Raw genomic sequence first — 17,536 nt, forward strand, 5'->3', positions numbered from 1 at the left:
TTGAGGGACTGAAGTGAATATTTGATGAAAAGGGCTTGGCGAAGAGAAAGTACTCAAATGTTGGCTATTATTACTATCATCATTGTAATTATTATTACTATGGGTTTGGAGGACGTGTTTAGGATATTTATATAATTAAAAGGGAAGAGTGCCTTTATTCCCTCTCTATTATTGGTCCTTTCAGATAATGCCTTACATGTTTAAAATTTCCTATTCCATCTCATCTCTTTTTTAATGCCGATTATAAAGGAAAATAGGGTCTGAGCATTTTCCTTCTTACGTGGTTTCCACTTAGTGATAGGTATTTCAGGGGTATTTTCTTTAAATGTGAGAAAAGATCAGCTACTAATCTGAACAAAAATGACTTTGGGTCATGCTAAGACGAGAGAAGAAATAACCGCAAACGACATGCGCCTTAAGCAGTCTGTACCTTGCTGCACGGAGCAATCCAATAGGCTATGGCGAGAAAAGGGAGGCCTATGGAGACTCCAAAGACAGCCAGGAATTTCACAGCGATAGACTGTTGACGTAAGCCTGAGAGATTTTCATACCACATGGTAAGCAATTGCTGCTGACAGTTAGGATGAGCAACGAACTGTAAAAACAAAACAAGAACAAAACGCAAACAGGAAAATGGCATCGGTAGCACTCGAACAGTATATGACCTACAAGTGGCTTGGGGTTGAACTGTTCCACCTGGAGTGGGGGAGGGGATGGCCTGAGTGTTAGAACTGTGCAGCTGGGTCAGGTACCTCCTGGGCCCTTCTGACTTGGGGATGCTGAGGCCAGCTGTATCAGTGCTTGATAAACTGAGGACCCAGGGAAGTCTCAGGCCAGAGAAAATGGCAGCCAGCTTCTGGGTAGAGGCTTGTCTCCAATCTAGGCTCTTTGGTTGATCAGAGGGAACTTATTTCTGGGCAGGGTTCATTTGGGAGGTAGCACAGAGCATGGATGGAGCATTGGTGGGGTTTTGGAGTTAGACATTGGTTTGAATTTTTTTCTATCATTTATTAGCTGGGGGACCTTGGGCCAGCTACTTAACCTCTCTGAGGGCCAATGTTCTCAACTGCAAAATAGAGCCTATCACATTATCTTGGAGGATTAAATGAGATAGTGCAGAAAGGTTTTTCTCTTTTTCCCTAGTAGTCTAACAAAAATGCTTTGAATGTTTCCAGAGGGCTTGCAAAAACTCCTCTGTATTTCCTCACTGGATTTCAGTAGTGTTCGACTTGAATCCACAGAGCTTTTTGTGAGATGATGGAGCACTGACACACTGTGTCTCCCATGTAGTCCCTTCTGGGTGTGTAGCCATCTTGCTACCACCTCCACCTCTTAGAACTGCCTTGCCCTAATGCATAGGTCACAAGGTGGGCAAGATGGGCCCCTGGTGGCCATATTTGTATTGGGTGACCTGGCCTCCTGGATATGGCTTACTGGACTAGGAATGAAACCTTGACATTAATTGGGCCAGTGAGGTTTTCTCTCCTGGGTATTTGGGGCTGGGATTGAGAGAGTCAGTCTCTTTATTTAGTAGGAAATTAGCATCTAAACTTGGGAGATCTGGGCAGTTATCTTCTACCATGTGGACTAAGTAGCAAAATAAGCCAGTTAAAAAGAGAGAAAGAAGAATGAAGAGATAGGCTGAGAGCTGAGATAGTGCCTGACCCTTTCTGGGACCCATCTCTACTCTGTCCATGGCATGGTCCACCTCTATATTCATATACAGAATTCTCTTCTCTCTGCTTCATTCAGCAAGTGGGCTTAAGTTGCTGCAACCAAAACGTCCTTTTTCTGAAAATATTTGTTGTTACTTGTCATTTGTTAGTTGACTCAGCATCCTGGCCAAGAGAAACTGATAATAGGCAATATTTAAAATTTAGGAGAATAAAATTTAAATTTGAGAAAATTATACTCATTAGCTTATTTTTTCATTCTGTCACATGAGAAACCATTATTTCTTTTGGTAGCCCTGCTCAGGGTACCCGTTTGCCACAGGGGTGTTGGTAGGACCCATGGACAAGACGCGGATAGGGACTGACTTTTCATCTGATTACCCTGGAGGATAAGATGCCAATTTTTATCTCATTTTCCTCATTGAGTATTAAGGGGACATGTACAGTGATCCCTGGGAAATGGCAAACATTCCCTTTTTACTACAAGAACAATATACGTAGAGTTGTTTTTAAAAATTCTCAGCACAGACAGCAACATGTCCTTGGTTTCATTTTTGGGAACTCACAGTAACGCCCAAGTGATCTATGAGGATGCTATCAAAGGTGTATCTGGCCCTGCAGCCCTTCCCAACACTATTACTTGAACATTAGATGCAAACGAGGCTTTTTGTAGCATTGTTGGATTCATAACCACGTGGTCTTTTCCTCAGAGAGTAAGAGCAACAGACTCATCAGCCCAGGGAGGAACCCCCAGGCCAGCAGGTTTTATGATTTCTTGGCCCCTTTCTGGCTTTCATTAAGTGGAGCAGTGGCAGGGAAATTATGCAAATGTTTCAGTAATTCTCAGAAACCACACAGGTCCTAGAGTGGGATGCCATATGGGAAGGGGTCTAGGTTAGTTTTGTTTTTGAACAAGTTAGCCTTCTATGGGTGCTAAAATGGCCCTGCTCTGGAGAAACTCTGTTTGTTTAGAAGGTGGGACATATGCACATGAAATAGCAGAAGATGACCACACAGCTCACCCAATAGCTCCCTGCACTATGGCTGCTTTTGGAAGGACTCCAGTCCCATTCCCCCTCTTTGTCTTTATCTGGGGAGAGCCCATCCCATGCTGCCTCTGCTGCCTCCTGTGGACGAGCCAGCACAACCGATTGAGCAGCAGAGCCTCCGGAGGGGAAGAAGTTCACAGGGAGAACATAGTGGGGACCATTTCCACTCTCCCTTGCCTCCCTCAGAGCAAGACAATGGTTCTTACTAAAACAAGGGTGGCTCTCTTTGGTCTTTGTCCTCCTCCAAGTACCATGCTTTTATGCAAATAATGTGTGCCTTCTACATTTGTTTGCTGGCCATGCTCTCCCCACTTGATGTATTTTCACAAGTGCGCAATGCGAATTTTTTTACAGGAAACGTAAAAAAAAAAAAAGAAAAAAAAGTTGGCATAGCTGCTTAATTCCCACAGCTGTAGCTATTCCTGCATAATAAAAGCAACCTAGCTTCAAATATGCTACTTATTTGTACATAAACCAAAAACAAAGCTGATGCTGTCAAGTTGATTCTGACTTGTAGTGACCACATAGGACAGAGTAGAACTGCCCCATAGGGTTTCCAAGGAGCGGCTAGTAGGTTCAAACTGCTGACCTTTTGGTTAGCAGCCAAGCTCTTAACCACTGCACCACCATTTGTATACAGACTTTATAATACAATGCTTTCAGAAGTAGCTAGTAGTAGTGTGTATTCCAAAAAATCAAACCCATTGCCATCTTGTTGATTCTGACTCATAATGACCCTACAGGACAGAGTAGAATTGCCCCGTAGGGTTTCCAAGGCTGCGATCATTATGGAAGTAGACTGCCACATCTTTTTCCTGCGGAGCAGCTTGTGAGTTTGAACTACTGGCCTTTTGGTTAGCAGCTGAGTGCTTAACCACCAGGACTCAGAAGTATGTATTAAAGAAATCCAAATAGGTGTTTACTTCAATACGGGTACTTTTTTGTAGTTGTGGCAAGCCTTCAAAGACAACTTTGTGATATATAGTTCAGTATGTATCAAAGGATTTTTTCCACTCTGCTTTTGAAGCACAGAAAAATATCATTCCTGACCCAAGGAAGATGAGAGTAGTAAATGAGGCACACCAACAGGACACAAAGAAAACTCTAACCAAAAGGGCACACAGTCAGGGAAGAAAGGCAGGAAGAACTTGGCACGGGAGGATTTTCTAAAGCAGGGTCAGAGAAGAACCTATGGGAGAAAAGCCCATGTTTAGAATAGAATGGAACTCAGGATATCAGTGTTGTTTTGTGCTTGCCTTTTTTGGCATGTCTCTCACAAAATGATGGAATGATCAAAGGACAGTTGTCACCAAGAGTTTTGCCCAGGGCGTTTCTGCTCCAAACTATCCTGGATCCCCAGAACGTGGCACACTTTTAGGAAAGTTATTCAAGAAAAGAATGGATGTGATTACCTTCGTTTTCCCAATGACATGACTTGAACACTACATAGCAGGGAGTTTGTAATGGGCTGGAGCTGAGACTCTGTTGTGTTGGCGTGGGGCTGAGCAGCCTCTTAGGAGAAAAGAAATCAAACCATATCCATAATTGGGATGGTCTGTCCAGCAAACTAGGTGGAGGAGAGTGCCAAGAGAAGCTAAACTGCAAGGAGAGATAGGAGGGGGCTTGAGATAGAATTCTCTGTAATAGAAAAGGAGAGTGGTGGGGAGCCAGACAGGGAAGCAGGATCTGAGGGTCAGGAGGGACCATAGTACATGTGGTTGCTGGTTCTGGAATCTGTTCCAAGCCAACTATCCTGGTGCTGTAGTTCCACCAACTTTCATGGTTAATATAGCAGCATAGGAAACCCTGGTGGCATAGTGGTTAAGTGCTACAGCTGCTAACCAAAAGTCAGCAGTTCAAATCCACCAGGCACTCCTTGGAAACTCTATGGGGCAGTTCCACTCTGCCCCATTGGGTCGCTATGAGCCGGAATCGACTTGATGGCAGCGGGTTTTTTATAGCGGCATTTGTTCCCAAAACAGTTTGTGCTTATATCTCACCTAAATGTCTTCTTGCTCCCAGTCCCAGTTAGCAGCTGAGAACATACTTCTGGCATATGGGGACTCTTGGGCATACTAGGCAAACTTTGGCTCCTGTTTGCTTTCAATTCATCTGTAAATGTGGTGTAAAGGTCTTGCCATGGTCTTCTAACTCCCACCCAGGTGAATTGGGCAGAACTGTGCAAATAAGATAATTGTGGCTCACCAAAGGGATTGGTCAGTTTTGCCTTAAAAGAGAGCCAATTCCAGAGCAGAGAGAAGAGCTCACCACCACCAAGGAAGGAGAAACTGGCAGGAAAGACCCACAGGAGATGGTACAGTGGGCTTCCTGGCCACGGAGTGAGAAAGCTGAGTGCTTTTGGGCGGAGACTGAGAGCCAGGGAGAATTCTATGTCTGACCCATGGATTTGGGTCTTGCCAGTCTCTACAACTGTGTGAGCCATTTCCTTTATAAGGTTCGTGAGTTCTGTGAGACATTGCAGTTAATTAGGAAACCCAAAGATGGGAGGAGAGTACTTAGAGGAGAGGGAGTAGTTGATGTTCGAGATGGTGGAGTGGTACAGCAGCTTGGAAAAGTTGGATATTTGGGACATCTTTAACCTTCACCTCATAGAAACCAGCTTTGTGCTGATCCTTGTAAAAGAAATTGTTTAGTTGGTGTCAGAATGGCGGGTTTTGCTGCAACAGCCCACACTCACTGGTTTTGGAAAAAAGGGGATAAATGGGAGAATGAGAAACCTTTGGTATCTGGATGGGATAAAAAAAACACCTGTGGATTGCAGCAGCAGTTATGTTGCAGTCAGTTACCCAAGGCAAAAGCTATTCATGGGATTTAGGAATTACCTAATTAGATGTATATGGAAATACAGAATGATAAGGAAATTGCCAGACATAAAAATTCCTTGTTTTCTGTTATCCATAATAGCTACAATGGCAGGGGAAAAGAATGTAGGGGCTGAGTTTAGCACTGAACCCAAGCCCAGATCCATTGCAGTCAGAGCGAAGACCACTAGTCTCAGGGCTGACCCAGAAAGGAAAAATCAGTTTGGAAAAACAGGAAGCTCCTCTATGAATGTTGGTCATGAAGAAAGTCTGGGAAGGAAATGGGCAAAACCAAGAAACTGTAGAAACCGGGGGGGAATAGTGTAAAGGAGTTATTTCAATTTGTAGATCGGTATCATCAGCTTCTCAAGAAACCATTACTAAAATGGATTGTGAGAGTGACTAATATAGGAGCAGTGTCTTTAGTTCTGAATGCTGCAGAATGGAAAAGACCTTCCTGGGGCTCTTGGACACAGGAGTTCAATGTACTGTAATCCCGAAACCTGTCAATGATGTCTTGAAGGGGCTAAGGTTAGACTGAGCAGGGGTATGGGGATGCAGTGGTTGATAGGACTAAGGCAAAAGTTTGGATGAGAAGTTGGAAGATTTAAACAAATCTTGTATGATGAAGTAGTTGCATCTCCATTACCTGAATGTATTATTGGTATGGATATTATGTCTAATTGGGGAACACTCCCTCTACCTGATATTGTAAAACTGAAGGCGTGTGAGTCTGCCTTTAGGCCAGTGTTGATCAGACGTGCTAAATGGGAACCATTAGAATTGCCCAAAACCACTCAGTTTTTAATTTGAAATAGTATAGGATACCTGATGGAAAAGAAGAGATCACTGCCTTGGTTAAAGACATGTTAAAGGCCTGAGTATTGTTGCCAAACAAATTCTCTGTATAATAGCCCTGTCAAAAAACCAGAAAACAAAAACCAAACCCATTGCCCTCAAGGCAATACTGACTCATAGCGACCCTATATGGCCTGTGAAAAAGGCAGATGGCTCATGGAAGCTGACAGTAGACTACTGAGGCCTAAATAAAGTAGTGTCACCTGTGGCTTCAGCTGTTCCAGACATGGTATCAACGGTACAGAAAATACAGCAAGCTAAAGGAGACTGAGTGATCTTGCAAATGCTTTTTTCTCCATAGCAGTCTTGGAAAAGAGCCAGCCACAGTTCGTTTTCACATGGGAAGGATCTAAACTTACCATGAATACATTGCCACAGGGTTACCTGAATTTGCCAACTTACTGTCATGGCTTGGTTAGAAGATACTTGGACTTGGTGCAGATCTCAAGTGTAATGATACATTACATTGATGATATTATGTTAATATCAAACACTGAAGAACAAGCTAGGTGGATTTGAGTACAGTGGTGGCCCACAGGACCAACAGAAGCTGGTTAATAAATCCAGGAAAAATCCAAGGCGCTTCCCAAACAGTGAAATTCTTGGAAATAACTTGGCAGGAGCCACTAGCGACATTCTGCAGGCAACTAAGAATAAGTTGTTGTCACTACCTACCCCCAGGACTAAGCAGGAGGCCTAATATTTGGTTGGTTTATTTAGATTTTGGAGAATGTATATTCCACTTATGGGAATATTGCTGGCCCCCATACATAAAACCACTTGGAAGAAAACTGCATTTGAATGGGGGTGTCATGGATTGAATTATGTCCCCCCAAAATATCTGTCAACTTGGGTAGGTCATGATTCCCTGTATTACATGATTGTCCACCATTTTGTCATCTGATGTGATTTCCCTATGTGTTGTAAATCCTACCACTATCATGTAATGAGATGGATTAGGGGCAGTTATATTGATGAGATCTACAAGATTAGATGGTGTCTTAAGCCAGTTTCTTTTGAGATATAAAAGAGAGAAGCAAGCAGAGAGACATGGGAACTTCATACCACCAAGAAAGAAGCACCAGGAGCAAAGCGCACCCTTTGGACTTGGGGTTCCTGCACAGAGAAGCTCCTAGGCCAAGGAAGGGTTGATGACATGGACCTTCCTCCAGAGCCGACAGAGAAAGCCTTTCCCTGGAGCTGACACCCTGAATTTGGACTTGTAGCCTACTAGACTGTGAGAGAATAAATTTCTCTTTGTTAAAGGCATCCACTTGTGGTATTTCTGTTATAGCCGTACTAGATGACTAAGACAGGGCCAGAGCAACAGCAAGTAATGTCTAAATTATGAGAAGCAGTTTCACTTTTATGATCCACAGTCGGATATGATTTTGGAGGTGTCTGCCTCCTGTGCTTATGCAGACTGGAGCTTATGGCAAAAACCAGAGAATGCAGCCCTACGGCGACCACTGGGATTCTGGACTAGAAAGTTTCCAGATGCTGTAGCACAATACATGTCATTTAAAAGGCAATTACTTGCCTTCTGTTGGGCATTGACTGAGACTGCCTGAGTGATAGAAAGACATAAAATCATCATGAGACCTGAAATACCTGTAATATCTTGGGTGATGTCAGAAAAACACTCTAATAAGGAAGGTGGTGCCCAAAATATTTCAATAATAAGATGGAAATGGTTCATACAAGAACAAGCTACTGAAGGAATGCAGGGAGGCACCCACCTTATCCATGAGCAGGTAGCCTCTTTTCCCATAGGTCCTACCCTGGAACCACTTGAGAAGCTGCCAGAGCCCATTGCTACATGAAAAGTACCCTATGAAGAATTTTTTGCAGAGCAGCAGAAGCTGCTTGGTTCACGGAGGGCAGTTCCAGGGTACATGGACAACATGTGATATGGAAAGCTGCCGCATTAAGACCAGCAGATGGAAAGACTCTGGTTGTAGAAGGTAAGAACAGGTCAGCTCAATGGGTTGAACTCCGTGCTGTCTTCCTAGCTGTGATGGAAGAATTGCACAATGGTGAGAGCCCGTATATTTGGATTTTTGCAGATTCATGAGCGATGGCTAACAGCCTGGCTATGTGGTCAGGCAAGTGGGTGATGGAAAATTGGACTATTAAGGGGACACCAAGGAAGGGGACACCTGTATGAGGCATGGACCTATGGTAAGCACTTTGGAAACTTAGAGGGCACATCAGAATAGGACATGTCAGTGCCCATGAGAAAAACCCTCTTCCTGGATCAGAAGGCCATTGGAGTCAGCAAGTGGACCTGTTGGTACACTCACTTGAGGTGGCCAATTGGGTCTATGAAATAAGCAGACGTGGGGGTGCTGCAGAAATCCAGAGGTGGGCTGAATCTAGATACATTCCCCTTGCACCTTCTGAGGCACTAAACGCCAATAAGGACTACTCTGTCTGCCAGCAAGAAAGACAGAGGTTGTAGATGGCTATGGGGCCAGATTCCCCAGGGGGAAGGCCCTGAACATAGCTGGCAAGTTGATTATATGGGACCAAAGGTGCTGGTGGCACCAGGTGGCTACAATTCACAGGAATAGATACCTACTCTGGACTGGGCTTTGCATATCCCATGTCAGATGCAAATGCCAAAAATACCATTAAGGAATTTGAACAAAAGATACTGTACCAATTTGGGCTACCAAGGAACACACTTTACAGCCCACAGGGTGCAGCAGTGGGCCAAGAAACATATTAAATGGACATACCTTGCTGAATACCACCCTTAGAGTAATAGTTTGATAAGAGAACTGGAATGGGCAATTGAAATATTTGTTATCTAAAATGCGGGGAGATAAAGGCATGAAGGGCTGGCTCATAGGCCTTCATGGGTGTGTGCTCACACAACATGAGGGGTACAAGGGGAGGATCACCACTGGACAGATTCCTACGCTTCTCTGTGGGATCTGGGGAAGAGGGGGTGGGGGGGATGCTGGTGTCACTGTATAGTTCTTCCCCACATCACCTAAAATTGCTTTTTTCCTGCTGGCTACTGCCAGGACCAGGGATTCTGCTGTGGGTACCAGAAGCAGGGGTAATCCTTAAGCAAGATACTGCAACTATAGCCTTGAACACGTATGCCAGAATTCCCCAGGGCCTGATGGAATGCATTGTACCTTTCCCTCTCTGGCAAAATTGGGGTGGACAGTGAATACTGGGGAATTGCCTAGTGGGCGAGATAGCCCACTAGTGTTGTACCTACGTAACCCTCCCCAGCATGAATGGGAGTGGACTGAGCGGGAAGCAGTTGCTAGACTGGTCTTGCTACCAGCAATCTGGACTAGCACAGCCAGCTGAACCTTATGTTCCTTCCCAAGGTGGAAAACTTTGGGAAAAAATAAATGACAAATGGAAAGAACGAGAAATAATAGGCAAAGGTAAATGAATGAATAAATGGGTTATGCAACAGGAGAAACTTGCCACTATGCTGATACCTCAAGAGAGACTCAGAGCAAGGGAATCCTCTCTCAGTTGAATTTTGAGAGGTCAGAAAGCCAGAAGACAAGATGACTTTTGGAGAACCTGACCAGATCAGATGGAAACCGGCAGCAGACCTGAATGTCTGGTACCTGAGTAAGCTCACCCTTTGGACTCTTTGCCTTATTGAAGAACTAATTGTTAATGATTGTTTTGGTCTGTTAAAATGATTGGGAGGGGGAAGTTATCCTCCAAATATGAAAGAACCATGGCTAGAAAAGCGAGGAGGTGGCCTGCATTGCAATGAATTACATAATATGGCCTTTTTCCACCATGATCTTGTAACTCCCACCCAGGTGATTTGGTCGGACTGTGCAAATGAGAAGTTGTGGCCCACCAAGGGGATTGGTGAGTTTTGCCTCAAAAGAGAGCAAATTCCAGAGCAGTGAAAAGAACCTACCACCACCAAGGAAGGAGAGATCAGCAGGAGAGGCCCACAGGAAAAGGTGCAGTGGGCTGCCTGGCCCACGGAGCGAGAAAGCGAGTGCCTCTGGGCAGAGACTGAGGGCCAGAGAGACGTTTATGCCTGACCCACGAATTTGGGACTTGCCAGCTTCCGCAACTGCTTGAGCCATTTCCTTTATAAAGTTTATGAGTTCTCTGAGACGCTGCAGTGAATTAGGGAACCTAAAGATGGGAGGGAGAGTACAAAGCGGGGAGGGATTAGCTAATGTTAGAGATGATGGAGTGGTATAGTAGCTTGGAAAAGTTGGACATTTGGGACATCTTTAACCTCTGCCTCATAGAAACGAGCTTTGTGCTGATCCTTACAAAAGAAATTACTCATTTAGTGAGCTACTTTTTTTTTTTTTATTATAGCTCACAGGAGAGCCATCTCCTTCACTCTTTCCCCTGCTTTATATTCATCCATAAGGAAAAGGCTGAAGTTTTCAGAATAGATAATTGTTGGAGATCTATAAACATTAAACAAACAAACAAACCTAATTCTTGAGTATTTTTAGGGCCGTTTTATGAGATGCTAACACCCATGAGCCAGATGCTCTTATTATAGCAAGGTGTAATACTTTTCTGATGGTGGATGGTTAAGCGTGTGGACTGGGGCAAGATCGCTAGATTCCAGTACCGGCCTTGCCACTTTTTGGCCCTATACATGAGGTCAGTGTTTGACTCTTCCATGCTTGGCTTTCCTCTTCTGTAAAATAAGGCTAGTAGTGAGGGTTAAGTAAGTTAATATTTACAAAGGGCTTAGAACAGTACCTGTCAAATAGCGAGCACTATATAACATATTGGATAAATAAAGATAAGTCCACACCTACCCTTTCCTATCCCATTCTACCCCTTCCACCTATTTCTCTCTTCATCCCAGTCCCTTCAGCTCCACCCTCCCCTCCCCCTTCTTTATTGCTGACCTCCTCATTGTTTCAGCAGACATTTTCCTGAAGTGCTGGTACCTTTGGAAAGGTCCACATAGCCACACTCACCCACCAGCTGGGTTAGGCCACCCCTTCTTTATCCAACCCCTTCCTCTTTATCCTCCACTAAAGGTGCAGCTTAATTTATCCAGGCAGTTAGCTCAAAATGGGCTAGGATAGTCATGGTCACCATCAAGTCTACTCAAAATACGCATCAGTATTCACCTCTCTACCAGTCATGTAGTCCTCCATCAGGCAGAAGCAGTGTGGGCTACTGAATCTGCAGAAAGTGCTTTTGCTTCCCTTAATGTCCTTCCAGTCTCCCATCTTAAAAGCTGTTAAGTCCTGCATTTTTCCCTTTTTAGGGAAAGGGGAAGAGGGTTATATTTGAGCTCAGAGGTTTTGAGGCTATGTGATTTCCATTTTCCGTAAACAGATTTTTCTAACTCTAGGCCTCATTTACACAGTAATGAGATGTGGCAATGAATGATTTGATAAGCTTAAGAATAACTTAGCTGAAGAGAAATTTCATAAAATCCAATGCTTATAGAGAAAATGACTTTCCTTTCTACAGATAAACCATCAAAGGCCTCACTGATGTCCGATGTGACAGTGGTCAAGATTTTCCACTTAGCTCATTGCCACCATTTGCTTACAGAAGTCTTTTCTTCTTGTCTCTGTCTACATAGGCAAGGGGAGACAGACATGGCAGCAATCATCAAGTGGCTACACTCAGTGTAGGCATTTGATCCTGAATTAGAATAATTGTGTGGTATTATTTCCTATCTGGGGCATTTTATAGGATTGGGTTCAGTGGTGCTAATGCTCTTCCCTTCCATTTAATCTTGGCAAAGCTCTCAGGTTATGAAAGGGGAGGAAAACAGAGAAATATAAAGGTCAGTTTGTATACTAGTTTAGTTTGTTGGTTTGTTCATTCATTCACTCACAAACCTTTCCTCAGTGCTCCCTCTCACCAGGCTCTGCTCAGCAGTGAGGATACAGAGAGCAGTTACAGTCCTTGTCTACTGGAGCTCTCAGCTTTTTGACTCTGGAAGTGGAGTGGGGCTTAACAGGAACACCCTCCCAATTCCTGAGCTGGACCTCCATGATGCATGAATGAATGAACACTGAATGCTTATTGAATGTGGACCATCAGCTCTCTCCTGGGTCCTTCTTTATCTGCGAGACCTACTATTATCCGCTGTACATCCCTCGGGCAGCCAGTTGCTTTGCCTCCGTTGATAATCTACCATTTAAACCATTCGTCTCTGTGCTAGCAGATAGCAGAGTTAGCACTTAGGACAGGCTCTGAGGTTGGACAACCCAGGTTCAAATCCTAGATCTGCCATTTCCTACCTATGTAACCCCTGGGAGAGTCACTTCATTGCTCTGAGCTTCATGATCCATGCGAGAGGAACATATGTGTTGGGTGCTCTGTACATGACCTTGTATTTAGTATTTAAGGTGGGCATTGGCATTACTGCTGCTGCTGTTCCTATTACCACTTCTTCTAGCCCCACTTTAGGGTTGATAGGCTGTCTACCTAGTTCTTTTTCCTCTTCCCTTTGCTGAGCAGAGAGTGTTGGGTGGCCATGCTGTTTGTAGAGTTAGACATTCCTGGAGAACTTAGTGTGCTTGTTTCAATAAAAAAGAAAACAAATTACCATTGTTTTATTAAATTTTAAATCAGTGGGGCATTCTGGTATGGGACCAACACTGTCACCATGGTCATCCTCACCAATTTATTCAGCCATGCAGCTCCTGAGTAGCCACTGTAAGAGGATAATTCACGATAGTCCTGGGAGGGTGGTGATGGTGAGTGGGAAGAAAGAGCTGTAGGGCTTGGAGCTTTAGGTGGGAAGCTCATAAAATCATGCTTCTTTCAAGGAGCCTCTAAATATGGACACCAGGCAAAACAAAAGGTTTTGTGTTTCTGCTGTTATTTGAGGACCTACCATATGAAGGAACTTTACTTACATTATCTATAATCTTCACAATAGCCCTCCAAAAATGTTTTCTTATCCCCATTTAGCAGTTGAGGAAAATGAGGCTGGGTCAGATCAAATTTCCTATGGCCCCATAGCTAGTGATTGATGCAATCAGGGAGTCCAACTTTGGTCTGTCTGACTCCAAAGACTGAGCTCTTTGTAATCCACTAAGTTCCTGCTTACATTCTTTTGATTTGATTGGCTTTGACTTTAACTCTTCCTGGTCTTAGTTCCTTGTTATAAATAAAACATCAAAAAGCAAACATTCATTGAGCACTCACTGTGGAGCAGACCCTGTGCTGAACACACTATGAACATTATATCATTTGATCCTCATTACACCATGAGGTGGGAACTATTATTATGCCCATTTTAAAGCTCATGGCTCTGTGAGTTACTAGGTGGTAGAGCAAGGATTCAAATTCAGATTTGACTCCAGAGTGTATGTTCTTAACTACTTCCTTTCTCAACCAAAGGTTCCTGTGTCTCTTCTGGGTCCTGTTACTGTCTCATTCTGCCTGCCAACCAGGAGGGCATCTGTATGAGTCTGCAGATTTCAGATGTACCACAGAGACGCTTATGTAGTTTTGCAGCCAGAGTTTGGGTTGCCTCCCTTTACCCTGTGACGGTGGGCTGTGTCCTCTTGGGAAGGACAATTGATCTCTGACTTCCTTCTCCAGGGTAGTAGAAGTTGCTATGCTAATCCTACATCTACTCCATTTGCACTGTTTGGGTTAGATGGAAAGATGGATGTATACATGGAAGGGGATTTTAGTTGGGGAGGAAGGAAGCAAGTGAAAGGAAGGAAAAGAAGGAAAAAAGAGAACAGAGTAAGCATAGTAGGAGATAGGGGTAAAAACTTGATCTCAAGCTGCTTTTCCAATGTGGCTCTGCTCTTTTCCTTTCAATCCTTATCCTCTAGACAAACTGTAGCAAAGCTATTCTCAGAGTCTTCAATACTTTACCATTTCTGAGCTCCTGCTTAAGGTATTTCTGCTAACTGGAAAGCCTTCCCTCTCACCTCCACTCATCCAAGTCCTGCTGAGCTGAATAACTGCCTCTTCCATGATACCTTACTCTACCCCCGACATGAGAATCTCTCTCTCTCCTCTCACACAGCTCTTAGTCTCTCGCTTTATCATAGTTATGTGCTTGCATGATCCTCCACTGAAGATCACAAACTTCTCTTTGTGGGCTCCTGTGGTTGTTAGAATGGTGCTCAGGCAGTGCTATTAGAATGATAAATAACACAGCTAGAAGTTCTCTGCCTTCAGACTGAAAACCTGGTGCCATCTACAGGGTCAGGGTAGCTTTTCTTACACATCTTCCCTGTGACAGATTATCAGTACTTCTGGCTATGTCACACCACCTGGAAGAAGCACATGTATGTAAGACTGCCAGTTTGCTTTTTAGGAGACATGATGAACGTATAAATGCTTGAACTTGTATCTCCACTGAATGGAGATTGAGAAACAAAACCAAACAAACAAAAAAACCTATCTTAATCCCCAAAGGCAATTGAGCAACAAGTTTGAAGATCATACCACAAAAAAATTCATATATCATTTGGGGGAGGGGGCGTGTCCCAAGAAATGAGCCAAGGAAGGGGACAGAGATTGGAGCTCAACTCAAGAGGATTTTTGGTTACAACTTAAGGTTCTTTATTTTATACACACAAGCTTCCACATCTCCCCCTACCTCACACTTTTTAGCAGCACCACCTTTAAAATTGTCCATTTTTTGACCATCTGAGTATCTGTCAGATGCCCCCTTCATTGCTGGGAGATTCAGTTTGGATGCCTGTACACATACATGTCTCATTCAATTCCAGCTTCCCCTGCCTCTTCTACTTAAGCATCCCTGACCCCAACCAACCATGACATGGTTCTTGGTTATTTCCACAGCTGAGGGTCTTGCCAGGTACCTGCTCGTTGGGCTATTCTGGAAGTCTACCAGCCAACAAGAAGAGATGGGCATTTTTGAAGGCCCTTCACATCTACAGAGATTTGATGCCATGTGTTCATTTGAGTGGCTTGTTTCACTGTTCTCAAAGACAATTCTCTGTTCCTATTCCCCAGGGACAGCAGGATGTGAAAAAATGTTTCCCACTTCTCCTTAAGCAAACCTCCAATTTTCTGGACTGACAGGTATTACTTATACAGTGTCCCAAGTTGGTGGGTTGCTCTGAGGGCAGTCCTTTTGACTCAGCAGCATCCCTTTTATTAGAGAAGGGGTGATCTTCTGATGAAAACAGTTGTTCCTGAACCAGCCTGTGCCTTAGGCTCTGGGGTGTAGGGATCAAAGAAATGGTGTTGGACTTCTCCCAGAGCTATGGGTGAGCCATGTCCTGGCTGCAGATGCAATGGCAGGAGACCTTAGCTGGCCTTCCTGGAGGTGAATGCTAAGTGCTGTGATTTTCCAGCGCTCACCAGGTATCCTTCCCACAGCAGTCAGCTCAGAGAGTGCTGAGAAGGTGACTTGGTTTTCAGTCTGGCTAAGTTGTCATGGCCAGAGTTCCACTGAGGGCTCAGAGTGAACTTCTTGCTGGCTCTAGATGACTGTCTCTGCTCTTTCCCAGTATCACAAAGAATCACTTTCTATACCTGGGCAATGACTCTCCCTACCCAACCCCATCCCACCTCACCTCACCTCAGGGCTATGGCCTAGCCTGAAACCAGAGAAGTGGAAGTTACTTCTAGTAAATCTTCTTGCATAATCTTCAACTACTCCTCTTCCTGAGTCTTCCCCTCTAACCAAGCTGCCCTACGTACTCTTCTCAACATGGCATGTACACTCAGCTCCCTGCCTGTGTTCAAGAAAGGCCCATCCAGCTCCTCTCTGGTTCAATTAATAACTAGCATTCAAGACCCAACTTTCTCTTGACCTTCAAGTCCTACCAAGTTCTTCAGCTCCCTGAGATGTCTTGGACTCCTGCGGGTCTTGTTCTGTAGCCACTCACTTGTTATTAATCAAGGCTCATGGGTCAGGTTGTGAATAACTGTACTCTTCTTTTTATGTTTTATTCCTTCTGCTATTTTCAAGCTCCTTGAGGGTACCAAATGTCTTTGTATCCTCAGAAGTGTGCAGCCTTATGTTTTGCACATAGTAGGCACTCAGTCAACATCTGTTGAGTGATTGATGAATTGAGTGCTCTTCCAAATCCTTTTAAATTTGCTTTGATTTTTTCTGTGACTCATCATCCCAGAATAATTTCTAAGTATAAAAAATCCCCTGTTACTTAGGGTCTGATGAGCACTTAGCCATTTTCACGTCCTTATCAAAAGGCAGACAAGGAGAGGTGCTGAAAACTAAACTAGGCTCTTGTATTCTTGGACAGGAGAAGATTGAAATATGGGTTTTGAGGATTATCTTATAATTTCATTTCTATGTATACGTCTTGCCAGCCATGTCGCACTGCAAACTGACATCAATCTGGAAACTATTTATACATAATAATAATAATTACACTAGTAAGGATTAACTAATGTTTATTAAAGGAGCCCTGGTGATGGAGCAGTTAAGCACTTGGCTGCTAACCAAAAGGTTAACGGTTCAAGCCCACCAGCCACTCTGCAGAAGAAAGATGTGGCAGGCTGCTTCTGTAAAGATTACAACCTTGGAAACCCTGTGGGGCAGTTCTAGTCTGTCCCATAGAGTCCTTATGGGTCGAAATAGACTTGATAGCATACCACAACAGCAGTGCTTATTGAGCACCTATTCTTTGTCAGTCCCTATGCTTAACAGTCATTACCTTATTTAACGCTCACATCAGCTCTTTGAGGTGGGTATTCTTAAGCCCCTATTTTAAATATGGGGGCATGAGACCTAGAGAGATTAATTTGCCTACAATCACCTAGGTGATTAGTGACAAGGGCTGGACTTGAACCCAGGTCAGTCTGATTTCAAAGGTAATGTTTTAAACTATTATTCTATATTTCCACAAAGTAGATTTAAATCAGGCAGGCATAGCAAAGTCAGGGGACTGTGGTGTGGTGAGTTCTCCAAGCCCACAAAAGCCAGGGGACCTCACCATTCAAGATGCTGTTAGAAGGCTCATCTTCCTCTCTCTGTGCTTCTCGCTGTTGGTCAGCCAAGTCCCAGTGGAGATAAAATTCAGGAATACACAAGGGGAAGGGCTGGAAGACAGTTTCCTCAACAACTTGATCTTCCTAAAAAAAGAGTGAGTCATCATGCTAAGGATGAAATCCTAAGCTCTCACTCCTGCGACCAAACAAGAGTAGCAGCAGCCTGATTCCATGATGG

General features: G+C 44.0%; 1 protein-coding gene across 1 annotated transcript in view; it reads right to left on the reverse strand.

The window, feature by feature from the left end:
- Nucleotides 1-17,536, reverse strand: part of TRPC7 (transient receptor potential cation channel subfamily C member 7) — a 184,505-nt gene that overhangs the window by 73,583 nt on the left and 93,386 nt on the right. Inside the window, exon 4 of the mRNA XM_049868664.1 lies at nucleotides 431-595. Within this exon, the coding sequence (XP_049724621.1) occupies nucleotides 431-595 (165 nt within the window). The remainder of the gene's footprint in view (nucleotides 1-430; nucleotides 596-17,536) is intronic.

The sequence above is a fragment of the Elephas maximus genome, chromosome 2, assembly GCF_024166365.1.
Source record: "Elephas maximus indicus isolate mEleMax1 chromosome 2, mEleMax1 primary haplotype, whole genome shotgun sequence".
In the NCBI taxonomy this organism is placed as follows: Eukaryota; Metazoa; Chordata; class Mammalia; order Proboscidea; family Elephantidae; genus Elephas; species Elephas maximus.